Raw genomic sequence first — 13,459 nt, 5'->3', positions numbered from 1 at the left:
ATTCAATAATCATATTTTTATGATTAAGGCATTAGAGCGTGTGTAATCGCAAATTAGATTAAACTGATTTTAAAGACAGATTTTGTATGTATGTTTCCCCTCTTGTTACAGGTAGAGTTAAGGTTGTTGAAGTGTCTTAGCTGTGTATTTCCATACCTTTAAAATGGCGGGGAGCGAGGTTAGTGTTTAGCCTTAAGTCTGACATTCCTACCTTTGTAGCTCTTGGTGTTTCCCTATCCCTATCCCTATCCCTATCCCAGTGTTTTTGTTTACACTTAAATTATTGATTGTACTCTCAGCCTTAATTGCATCTTAATGCGGGGGGGAATGGATGTTTGTTTTATTTTGCTCTTGGTTTGGTTTGGTTTTTTCTGGGAATTTCCTTGGTTTTAAAAAATTATTAAAAATATCATACATGATCACTAAACAAGAAATGCAAAGAGAATGCTACCATGCAGTATTTCTAATGGTTTGAAGATTTATCACAGCTATAGAATTCGCATCGTAATTGGTCAAATTACCTCTGATGTTACACTGGCCCTATTTTAGAATTACTTGAGCTGTTGAACTGCCCTATAGAATCATATCAAGTAAATACAGCAATCATTAATAATTTAGTTTAATTACATCCTAATTTCTCCAAATGTAACCTATGCAGAAGATTTCAATTAATTTTAACTATATGGTACTCTTGAAGATTCTGTGTCATTCCATTCTTAAGATCAATCACGAGAAAGAAAAGACTGAAACATGTTAAATTCCTGGAATGAAGCATTTTTAATTAATTTTAACATGAACTAATTAACTATTTACTTGTTAATTTACTGTAAATTCATTGTAGACTCAAACAATAGATACTGAAACTTTGGATAAGATATGGTGCTTTTTCATGCATACCAAAGAGGTTAAATCCCTGCTTTAAGTATAAAATTTAACTCAGCTTTAACTATTGAACCATGGCCAATGCCTCTGTAGTTATTTTTTTTATGTTTCTAATCATTTTGTCACCTGTGTCTGAATTCCCTCAATATCTACTCATTTCTCTTTGAGACAGGATGACCAAAACTGAGAATATTCTACGGGCATCCTACTGATTTGCATAATAGCATTAGAATATATCCAGTGTTATTTTCCATCCCCTTCCTTCTGAGTCCTATTTTTTTTTCGCTTTACTTGACTACTGGTACTACATTCCATAAAGGTTTCTGTAGAGATCTCTGCAGCCTAGGCCTTTTTTCCTGTACAATTAGTTAATTTAGAATCCAGTAAGGTGTGTGAGTAATCCAAAATCTTCCTTCCAAGTAAAGTGTATGAGTACAATAATACAATATAAGACAGAAGCTCATTACTTTATATATAGTTTTTATTATACTCTTATCCAAAATCAGATTTCAAGGGCTAGTAATTTTATGTGTGCAATATTGGATTGTTTCCTATTTTTAAATTTACATTTCCTTTGTATTTCTAGGTATGGCATGAATTGCCTTATTCAGTTTGAGGATTTTGCTAATGCCAATGCATTCCGCCTCCTGAATAAGTATCGTAACAAATACTGCACTTTCAATGATGACATTCAAGGTAACAAAATATTCTCTTCCTACTCTATTTGGGTGATTTGAAGATAGGAAGTGCTTGAAGTGCAATGGGCTGCAAACCCAGGAAATTAAATTTCTAAAAAGTTCATTGGGTAGCTGTGGAATACAGAGTTTTACCATTGCCTAGGGCAAAATCTCCTCTGATTGGCTTCTTATCTCTTGGAAAAGCACAGTTGATAATGGCTGCTGCAGGAAACTGTCAGAACTCTGTGTCCTCCCCTCAGCAACTGACACCATTCTCACTGGAAGGTAGGGAGGAGGAGGGAACAGAAAGAACCCAGCAGCTCAAGGTGGCTCTGCTCCCTCCTTCCTGCTGTCCTATGAGCAATGGGATAGCTCTTGTGTGTTCCCTCCCCTGCTCCCTGCAACACAGAGCCTGGGAATGGGGAGGTGGACCCCAAACTGCAGCTACTTCTCTAGGCCTGGGAAAGATGGTAAAGAGCCCCAGGAGCTGCTGGGGGGTAGAGCTGATGTGGGGAACAAATTGGGAACAGAACTGAGGAGGGGCTGGTGGGGACAAGATCAGTTTGGGGATTGAGGAACAGAATTAATTGCTGAGCAGATGGATGGGCACGTGTGATGGTGGTGATGATAGACCCCCACATGCACCTTTTTCAGACCACTTCAAGTACTGTGAGAGATATGTACACCAGGCTTCCAGTGACATATTTTTATTTCTCTCCTCTTCCCTTTTAATTTACATCCTACACTCCATCTAATTCTAGACGTTAATTTCTTTAACTTTTTTAAAGTTAAGGCTGTGAGATACAACTGCTCTTGCAATTTAACTTCAGTTCTTCTTCGTGCTAATGTCTAGAGATCCATTACTCTGGGTACTTCAGCCTGCTTGCAGCTTAGGGGCAAATCCAAACCCTAGACACGTGTAGCATGGGAATGCCCCACCTCCTGAAGGTTCCCTCCATTTTTTTTCTGCCTCCACAACAGCTGACAGCTCAGCCAGACCTTCCTGCTGCAGCACTTTTCTGAGAAGAAATCTAAGCTTTATTTTAGATTTTTAGACTAACAATATGGCACAATAATGTGTCTTATTTGCAGCAATGTCCTAGGGATGCATTTGATTTTTTTTCTTTCTTTGCAGAGATTGTCCCCTCAGCTTTCCTTCCCCTTCTGAGGCATTTGTAGCTTCTGATGCCCCTGGAGGCTTCAGGAAGAAAGCTTGTCCACGAAAAGCCAGAGGCAAAAGGAAGGGTCTGTGTCTCCTCCTTCCTCAAGAGTCTCATTGGGGAGCTCTGTAAACAGAAAGCAGTTTCCCTGACAGCCAAGTCAAGGTGGTCTCACCCCACTCCACCCCTGGCAGGAAAAGAAGGTTTGGAGTGGTTGCCTGAACTGGTTGCCACCCCTGGCAGGAAAAGAAGGTTTGGAGTGGTTTGGAGTGGTTTCCTGCCACCCCTGGCAGGAAAAGAAGGTTTGGAGTGGTTTGGAGTGGTTTGGAGTGGTTTCCTGCCACCCCTGGCAGGAAAAGAAGGTTTGGAGTGGTTGCCTGAACTGGGCAAGAAGCAGAACAGAACACTGGCTTTCAGGGGTTACCTCCTTAGTCTGGATCCTCAACTGCAGTGTACCAGCCGAACCCTTCTGCTTGTTAATTGGCGTTCTTTCAGGCCCACTTAAAGAGACTCCTTCACCCCTGCTTCCCTCTCCACTGGGATCAGAGGGTAAACTCCAGCTTGTGCTCTGCCACCATTGCTGTACTGTATTATAGTTCCTTTCCTTCTCTCCCTGTGCCCCACTTCTACTCTGGGCTTCTTCCCTTTATAGAAACCACCCGCTTCCTCTCCCAGTTGGGACTCATCTTTAATTGTGCCTGGCCCACCCTCCAGGTGCATGTAGGTGGTTAATTGGCCTCTTGGACCCACATTAACCATTTCTCCACCTTTGTGGGGTGAACACCCCATTACACATGGTTCTCTCAACCTAAAAATTGCATGGCCTAAAGGCTTCTTGGAAATAAAAAGTGAGACTCAAATCTGTTTTCATGCAGGTATGTAGAGCTTTCATTCTTGGGATCAGATGCTCAGAAAAATCAATTTCCAGCTATCTTCGTGATAGTGGGAAACTTTATGGAAAGTTGAGGCTATTAATAGTTATCAGAAAAATTGACTTGTGGTCCTGACACTATAGAAAGGAATACAGATGGTATGGCAAGTTAAAGCAGTCCATAAAGTGAAACAGGAGAGAATACTTCTTTGCAAGCAATAGGTAGAACAAGTGCTGGGTTAGTAGTTTCCCTTTTTTGCCTAACGAGCCCTGTTTGGAGTGAGGCTTGCCAGTTGGTAGCAGGATCTCTTAATTTGGGATCAAAAGGACTACCTATAGTTCTGATAAAATGAGGTCACTGGACATTGACCGGAAGAGGTACCCTATGGAACTGTGAAAGAATTTCGGGAACAGCTTTGTCACATTCCCAGTGTCATTAAATTATGGAAAGTCCACAACCAGAATTGGATTGGCCATCATCTATTTCAGAATGGACCACTGCAACCCGCTCTCCATCCTATTTCTAGCCTTACAGAATTGGGGGAATAAACAGAGCTATCAGAAACATCTAAATAAATTCCTAATGGAGGCTTGTCTGCAATGCATTCCCATTTTACCATCCTCAGAGAATTCTTATGTTTTGCAGATGGATGGCAGCTTTTTTCTTTTCCAAGCTCTGACTATTTGATCTTACATATGCTCCTAGGGTCCCTCTAGGATCATGGTAACAATAATATTAGCTTCAAGAAAGAAGGAAATTCATTTATCTCTTCCTGGCCAATTTTTCTGATCAGGGATTTGTTCAGAGAGTATTTATCCTTCTGTGAGGCACAAGAGCTCATCTCAGAAAAATGCTAACAGAAGATCAAGATGGTCATAATGAAAAACAACTGGTGTCACAGAAACACAAATCCAATTCTTATTGGAACTTACTAGGAATTCTAATCTTATACACAGACATGCTGCAATGATCTAGTACCTATGATACCGATCCAGGAATTCCAAGTATCTCTTCTGTTTCTCACCCAATCTCATCTGTTGGCCTAGATCTAGCTCCAAATGTATATTCTCCGCTCCCAAAACTGTGAATGCAGAAAATATGGGTTTTTTTAAGTATCTACCCCATTCAATTTAGGGAATGGGTATCAGAGAGAACGCAGTATCTACCACAATAATTCATTGAGGTCTCAGAGTACCTCTGCTCCTTCCATGGATAATAAACCAGTTCTGGTCATGACAGTTAATGTCTGATAGAGTTTCTTTGTAACTGTCAAGAACACAATCAACCGTACACTGGAGAAAAATTCTACTGTCCTCGGTGAAGCAAAGTTTCTTATCTCTGTGTGCTGCCCACCAATAGCGAGATGAACACCAAGACTTATGAGAAGAAGATCTGATTATCAGAGCGGTTGCTGCATCTAGATATATTTTACTTATCATTGTCAGTTTGGTGGGCTGGTGATACACATCCTCATATCTATACACAGTAAATAAAGTTCCCCTCAGCCTCTGTAGATGGCAGGATCTGGAATGTGAGGTGGGGAATGATATCTTAAAAAGCTGGCAAAGTCCTTACTATATGTTTTTCCATCTTTTCCATTGCGTCCCAGAAAAATGTTATCCAATAAAAGATAGGAATGAGAGAGTGGCAGTAATGCTCTTGTGTGTTTCTGGTATAGTAGAGGCTATGGCTCTCATGTCTGATTAATCTAGTAGTGGATCATTGGATGTCTCTATCTCACAGAAGAAGTCTGCTTGGAACCAGAAAAGTTTAAAATGAATAGTCAGTAAATAGAATTTATTCTTCTGATGAATACAAAGTCCATGGTTTAACTACCATGTTAAATCAGTGAAACATATATAGCCTTGAGTTCCCTCAGGAAGGCTATATTGTGGGTGCATAAGTGCATCCAAGCCAAAAGGTCAAGTCTCTGTAGTATAATGCTCTCAACTTGTTCAAGAGAAGGAAGTTTTGTACAATTCTCAATGTTAAATGCTTACTTAGGGCAACTAAGTTTAAACTTTTAAAGTTGTAGAACAGGACCTTAGGATCTCATTTTGCTCCTTACACCACTACCTAGAGTGAACCCCCTTCAGGAGGTGGTGTTATATTTCCTGTCCTCTCAAAAAGGAAAAAGCCGTAATATAGCCTTTTATAGACATAGTCCTAAAACCCCTCTCCTAATAGGCAGGCTTCTCTACATCTGTACTTGGGGTTGATAAATAGATTTTTAATTGGACTAAGCCTATAAAAGGTCATCAGCCTCAATCAGCATGAACTAGGCATATGCAGCTGAAGGATGAAGGAGGAACAGGGAGCATCTTTCTTTAAAATTCCCTTTTCCTTTGGATAGGAGTCAAGGGCTACCTTCCCCACTTCAGAATGAAGTTGGGGGTGTGGACCAGTTCTTGAAGATATTGGTAGGGAAGGAGGAGATAAAAGCCATCAAGTTGCCCCTAGAATATTCATAAATGTGTGTAGCCAAAGTCTTGGTGGGAGGAGTCTTATTGAGAGGGCCTCTTAAGGAGACGGGGTGGATTTCTCATGTGAGGCTCCCTTCTAAGCCACTGTTAGGCACTGGACTTCCCTCCTTCATCCCTTTCACTAAGGGACTGAACTCTTTTCTGCAGCCCCAAGATCATGCTCTTCCTTCTTTCCTCACTTGGGACTAAGAGAGGAGAGGAGACTCTTTTCTGTCTCCTATGCCTTCTCCACCCTGTAGTTGGAAAGAACAGGGAGTGTTAGATGTGCCTAACACTCATTGTAATAAACTATGCTTGCTGTACTTTTACCTCATACAAAATTCCCCAGTCCAGATTAGCCCAGATTTGTTGACTTTGAGAGCATACTGCAGAGTTCATTTGTTTCACCTGGCCTTTGAGGAGAAGAAGAGGGAATGAGGTACAGACTACATACAGGGCTGCTAGTATTTATTTATGTGTTGCTGCTTGGCAGAAGAGTGAGATGCTTGTAATGTACTATGTTTTTGTAATTGTAAATAGTTGGGAGATCACTCAGAGCCATGGGGACATTTTAATTTCTTCTAAATCAAAATGAAATAAAATCCATAAAAATAAACCTATCATCCTCCACTTTGTTTCACTCTCCTATTGTATTTTCTTGTAACCTAGATTGTAAACTCTTTGGGGTAGGGACTGTCTTTTTAGTAAGCATTTCTACAGTGCCTAAAGCAACAGGGTCTCAATCTGTGACTGCGAACCTTAGGCTCTGCCCTTAAACACATACTAATAATAAGAAGTAATAATATGCTAACATGCTTCTGTCTCAGGACTGCTGCTGATAGCAGTAACAGGAGCTGCAACAGAAACTTGGGAAGATTACGAACAACTCAGTAAAGTAGGGTTTGCTTCCAAATTTCGCACCTGTGATGTTCAAGTGGGTTAGAATTTAGCTGTAATGGGGGATTTATCCTCTCTGCGAGAAAACTCAATTTCAGCATGTTAACTTTCACAACTGCTTACACGCCCCCCCCCCCCCCGAAAAATGCCATGTTCTGTTGTCAAAACTTTCAGAGTTTATTTTTCCATAGTTTTTGTGATGGTCTTTAGAATAGCAGTAGAGTTCTGCTCATATTCTGGAATATTCACAAGATCATTTTATGTTTTGGCACTTGCCTGGTGCAGATTGTGTTTTGATTGTCTTTCCAGGAACTGCAGCTGATGTGCACGGTGAAATTTAAGGTCATACCATTAGTCGCAGCAGTTCCGGTTAAACAAATCTGCTATTCATGCTGACATTTTTTTCCATTTTCAAATAAGGCAAACTGCTGAAGAGGAGTGATGATAGTTACTGCCAACAACAAAGAATGATAGTGAGCCGGCTACTCTAATAGAACTAGATCATTATCATTTTACAGAAAAATGGCTGAAGAAAACAGAAGTGGAGTTTTTGCAATAATTGATTTAAAACTGTTGTCCTTTTGTAAAATTAATAAGAAATGTAATACCTCAGATCTTAGTACGTTACTACAGTGACACCTATTTGTGCCACTTTAATTAGAAATCTATAGATAATCATACTGTACAATACATGCAAAAATGCCCAGAGCAAAAATGTAAAATATTACTATAATAGTCTGGAAAATAAAAAACAGCTGTAATCAAGGTAAGGTGAGTTGTGCCTTGCTGCGTTAGGGAGCAGCCTGTTTTGGGGTTCTTCTTTTGAATTCTAGGAAATAAAGTAGTGTTACAGTGCAACCTTCTAGCAACATAACAAGAGTAGTTACTGTGGTAATCTAGCCTCCCAGTCCCAGACCTGGACTTTAGCGTCCACAATCTGGTCCTGTCCCAAACCTGGACTTTTGCGTCCAAAAGTCTGGGGGCTTACCTGAAACTCCCCCAAGCTCACTACCAGCTTGGGTATTTGGGCTGCCACCAGGTCGGATTTAATAGAGAGCCTGACCCCCCTCTTTCCTCTCCTTGGTGCCCCAACCCTCCCTGTGGGACACCAGATTCCAATCCTTGGATGCTAAAGCAGGGAGAAAACCCTTCCCCCCTCCTTCCCAGGCTTGCCTCTTGGTCGAGCCTGCGAGTAGCAAGAAACCGTTTTCTGCTTCCCAAGAGTATAGCGTTCTCTACTCTCAGGACAATTGAGATGCAAAATACCAACAGCTTGCTTTGCCTTTCCCGTGCCTGTCTTCCCGTGAGGGAGACAGGTACCTGATACAGAGGCTTCACTTTCTCTGCCTTACTAGAAAAGAAGCTTCACAAGTTTTGAAAAAAAGAAAACTTTATAGAAAAAAGAGAGAGAAATTAAACACATAATCTTGCATTAAGAAACTCAATACGGCTCTTGCTTATAAGATATATAGAAACAGTCTGATTTAAAAGATAGCCCAATTACAGCTCAACATCAATTCACATACATGTGTACCCACAAGATCATCAAGCCGACTTACTTGGCTTTCCTTTGTCCTCACGATTTATAGAGTTTAGAGAGGAGTTAGGAGGAAACTTGTTTACTCATAGCCGAGAAAACAAAAGCCCCGAGTCTCAAATTCCCGCCCTGACTTTAACTCAGTTCTTTGATTGGTCCTCTGTCAGGTGTTTGGTTACCTTTCCAGGTAAAGAAACTTAACCCTTACCTTACCTATCTATTTGACATTACAATTTCTTTTTTTTCTAGTTTCTCTGGGTGATCATGACGTGAACTACCGATGCTGGGTTCTACTTCAGAGTGCCTGACACTCTGCTGCTAGGCACTAGCAGGCAAATCTATTGAGTTTCAAACTATATTATGCATTGCTCGTGTACCATTACAGCTGTTTTTTATTTACAGACTGATTGAGTCTTCTCTTTGTTGTCCAACTCAAACTGTGTTCTTCTTCGAGTGATTGCTCATATCCTCCGTAGGTGTACGCGCGGCGTGCACGTTACGTCGGAAGACTTTTACCCAGCAACTCCAGCGGGCGGCGGTCGCCCTGAGTGGCGCCGCCAGTGGCGGGTATATTGCCCCTGCCGGCCCGCCCGCTCCTCAGTTCTTCTTACCGCCGTGTCGGTCGTTTGGAACTGTGGAGCGGCATAGTGACTCCACGTCCCTAGCTTCTCTTTGTTCATCTTCTAGTTCTAGTTAGTTTTAAGTTTTGTATTCGCAGCGGACCAAACGTTCGTAAATCCCCAACTCTTTGTCGCGTAGCTGAGCGAGTTAGGGTTGCCAGTTCTCTCGCAGAGGATCTCTCATGGGTGACGTCCTGTAATACGGGCGTGTTACGACCTGGCCGTCTCCCTTGGGCCATGTAACTACGCACTCTTACTAGAGCCCAGGCTCATCGACAGCGTTCCTTGCACGAGTTCCGTCCAGGAATCTGCAGGCGCGACCTGGTCCTCTGTGCACACTTTGCTACCATTATACCTGGGTCCAGCAGTCCGGGATGATGCGGCCTTTGGTCTCGTTTATTGCTCCTGTGACCTCTCACTCCGACCCCCGCCTAGGTAGTGGCTTGGGATCACCTACTGGAATGGATATGAGCAATCCTCGAAGAGAACAGTTACTCCTTTGTAATGTGTTCTTCGAGTGTGTTGCTCATATCCATTCCACCACCTCCCCCCCACTGTCAGGTAGCCGGCAAGAAGGAACTGAGGAGCGGGCAGGCCGGCAGGGGTATATTTCCGCCGCATGGTGGCGCCACTAAGGGGCGACCTGCCCGGCCGCTGAGTTGCTAGGGTAAGTCTTCCGACGAACGTGCACGCGCGGCGCTACCACCTACTGGAATGGTGAGCAACAATCTCGAAGACAGTTACAAAGGTGATAGTACCGTGTTTTTTCGCTGATCACATGTGAACAGTAGCCCAATTACCAAATGACAGTGTGCTTCAAAACCAGTTTTTTGACATTTCAAAAGAAATCACTGAGATGGAAACACTGTCCAGCAGCTGCTGTTCACTCACTGTGGACCTTTCTCAGTTATACAGTGCCCCTGCATCTATGGCTGCTTTCCACCCCATATCTATGGTCAACAAGAAGCAACACTTTGGTGTGGCCTGCTCTCTTCCCAACAGCACATAATGCTGTGTCTTCTGCTGGCCAGTGGAGCGGATTTGCTCCAGTTCTTGTGGCTCAGTACTGATTCATTCAAAGACAGTCAGATAACTGCAAACATAAGAACATAAGATGGCCACACGGTCAGACCGTTCCATTCCCATGCATTTGTCTGCCAACGTGGCAAATACCAGGTGCCCCAGAGCAGAGTGAACCTAACAGGTAATGATCAAGTGATCTCTCTCTAGCCATCCATTTCCACCTCTGACAAACAGAGGCTAAGGACACCATTTCTTACCCATCCTGGCTCATTTCTATTAATGGACTTACCTCCATGAATTTATCTATTCTCTTTTACTCTGTATAGTCTAGCCTTCACAACCTCCTCAGGCAAGAGTTCACAGGTTGACTGTGCGCTGTGTGAAGAAATTCCTTTTTTGTTAAACCTGCTGCCCATTAATGTCATTTGATGGCCGCTAGTTCTTATATTATGGGAACAGTAATAACTTTTCCTTATTCACTTTCTCCACATCCTCATGGATTTTATAATCCTCTGTCTATCCCCCTTAGTCTCCTCTTTTCCAGCTGAAAGCTGCTCTTTAACTCTCTCATATGGTACCGTTCCCCTAATCATTTTAGTTGCCTTTCTCTGACCTTTTCTAATGCAGCTATCTTTTTTGAGATGAGACCACATTGTACACGTATCAAGATGTGGGGTCTCATGGATTTAAAAGGGCAATAAGAATTCTCCATCTTTACCTATCTTTTTTAATGTTCCTAATCCTGTTTGCTTTTTGACTGTTGCTGCACACGCGTGATATTCAGAGAACTATCCACGTGAACTCGAGATCTCTTTCTGAATTAGTTGTAGCTAATTAGCCCCCATCATATTATATGTATAGTTGGGGTTATTTTTCCCAATGTTCATTACTTTACATTTATCCACATTGTTTCATTTGCCATTTTGTTGCCGAATCACTTAGTTTTGTGAGATCTTTTTGAAGTTCTTCACAGTGTACTTTGGTCTTAACAGTTTAGTATCATCTGCAAACTTTGCCACTTCACTGTTTACCCCTTTCTCCAGATCATTTATGAATAAGTTGAATAGGATTGGTCTTAGGACTGACTCTTGCGGAACACCACTAGTTACCCCTCTCCATTCTGAAAGTTCACCATTTAGTCATACTCTTTGTTCCCTGTCTTTTAACCAGTTCTCAATCCATGGAAGGCTCTTCTCTCTCATCCCATGACAACTTAATTTATGTAAGAACCTTCAGTGAGAACCCTTTGTCAAAGGCTTTCTGGAAATCTAAGTACACTATGTTCACTGGATCCCCCTTGTCTACATGTTTGTTGACCCCTTCAAAGAAGTCTAATAGATTAGTAAGACATGATTTCCCTTTAGAGAAACCATGTTGACTTTTGCCCAACAATTTGTTCTTCTATGTGTCTGACCATTTTATTCTTTACTATTGTTTCACCTAATTTGTCCGATACTAACATTAGACTTACTGGCCTGTAATTGCCAGGATCACTTCTAGAGCCCTTTTTAAATATTAGCGTTACATTAGCTATCTTCCAGTCATTGCGTACAGAAGCTGGTTTAAAGGACAGGTTACAAACCATAGTTAATAGTTCCCAATTTCACATTTGAGTTCTTTCAGAACTCTTGGGTGAATGCCATCTGGTCCCAGTGACTTGTTACTGTTAAATTTTTCAATTAATTCCAAACTTTCTCTAACGACACTTCAATCTGTGACAATTCCTCAAATTTGTCGCCTATAAAGGACGGCTCAGATTTGGGAATCTCCCTAACATCCACAGCCATGAAGACTGAAGCAAAGAATTAATTTAGTTTCTCCACAATGACTATGTCGTCTTTAAGTGCTCCTTTTGTATCTCGATCGTCCAGGAGCCCCACTGATTGTTTAGCAGGCTTCCTGCTTCTGATCTACTTAAAAAACATTTTGTTGTTACCTTTTGAGTTTTTGACTAGCTGTTCTTCAAATTCCTTTTTGGCTTTTCTTATTACATTTTTACATTTAATGTGGCAGTGTTTATGCTCTTTTCTATTTACCTCACTAGGATTTGACTTCTACTTTTTAAAAGATGCCTTTTTATCTCTTGATACTTTTTTTACATGGTTGTTAAGCCACAATGGCTCTTTTTTAGTTCTTTTACTGTGTTTTTTAATTTGGGATATACATTTAAGTTGGGCCTCTATTATGGTGTCTTTGAAAAGTGTCTATGCAGCTTTCAGGGATTTCACTCTAGAAACTGTACCTTTTAATTTCTGATTAACTTTCCTCCTCATTTTTGCATAGTTACCCTTTCTGAAATAAAATGCCACAGTGTTGGGCTGTTGAGATGTTCTTCCCACCACAGGGATGTTAAATGTTGTTATATTATGGTCACTATTTCCAACGATCCTATTATAGTTACTTCTTGGACCAGATCCTGTGCTCCACTAAATTGTGAATTGTCTCTGCCCTTGTGGGTTCCTGTACCAGCTGCTCCAAGAAGCAGTTATTTAAAGTATCAAGAAATTTTGTGTCTGCATTTCGTCCTGAGGTGACACGTACCCAATCAATATGGGGATAATTGAAATCTCCCACTCTTATTGAGTTCTTTATTTTGATAGCCTCTCTAATCTCCCTTAGCATTTCATAGTCACTATCACTGTCCTGATCAGGCAGTTGATAATAGGTCCCTACTGTTATATTCTTATTAGCGCATGGAATTACTATCCATAGAGATTCTATGGAACATGTGGATTCATTTAAGATTTTTACTTCATTTGATTCTACGTTTTCTTTCATATATAGTGCCACCCTCCCCCGTATGACCTGTTCTGTCCTTCTGATATATTTTGTTCCCCAGAATGATTGTATCCCATTGATTGTCCTCACTCCACCAGGTTTCTGTGATGCCAATTATATCAGTATCCTCCTTTAACAAGGCAGTCTAGTTCACTCATCTTATTATTTAGACTTCTGGCATTTGTGTACAAGCACTTTTAAAAATTTGTCACTGTTTATTTGTCTGCCCTTTTCTGATGTGTCAGATTCTTTTTTATGTGAATGTTTCTCATCTGATCTGGCCCATACTTTATCCTTTTTCATCCTCTCCTCCTGACTAAAACCTAGAGAATCTCTATCAATAGACTGTCCTCTAAGAGAAGTCTCTCTCTGATCCATGTGCATCTCTGCAGCAATCGGCTTTTCTCCATCTGTTAGTTTAAAAAGTGCTCTGCAGCCTTTTTAATGTTAAGTGCCAGCAGTCTGGATCCACTTTGGTTTAGGTGGAGCCCATCCTTCCTGTATAGGCTCCCCATCCCCAAAATTTCCCCAGTTCCTAATAAATCTAAACT

At 41.3% G+C, this 13,459-nt stretch overlaps 1 protein-coding gene across 2 annotated transcripts in view; it reads left to right on the top strand.

Annotated features, from left to right (window-relative positions):
• The window catches only part of ME1 (malic enzyme 1), a 366,579-nt gene that overhangs the window by 279,867 nt on the left and 73,253 nt on the right, over positions 1 to 13,459 (top strand). For both annotated transcript variants that reach the window (XM_032806059.2, XM_032806060.2), the window contains exon 7: positions 1,469 to 1,578. In XM_032806059.2, coding sequence (XP_032661950.1) covers positions 1,469 to 1,578 — 110 coding nt within the window. The remainder of the gene's footprint in view (positions 1 to 1,468; positions 1,579 to 13,459) is intronic.

Source organism: Chelonoidis abingdonii, chromosome 3, assembly GCF_003597395.2.
Source record: "Chelonoidis abingdonii isolate Lonesome George chromosome 3, CheloAbing_2.0, whole genome shotgun sequence".
NCBI classification, from domain to species: Eukaryota; Metazoa; Chordata; order Testudines; family Testudinidae; genus Chelonoidis; species Chelonoidis abingdonii.
The sequence above is the reverse complement of the archived record's forward strand: the minus strand, read 5'-3'. Positions and strand labels throughout refer to the sequence as shown.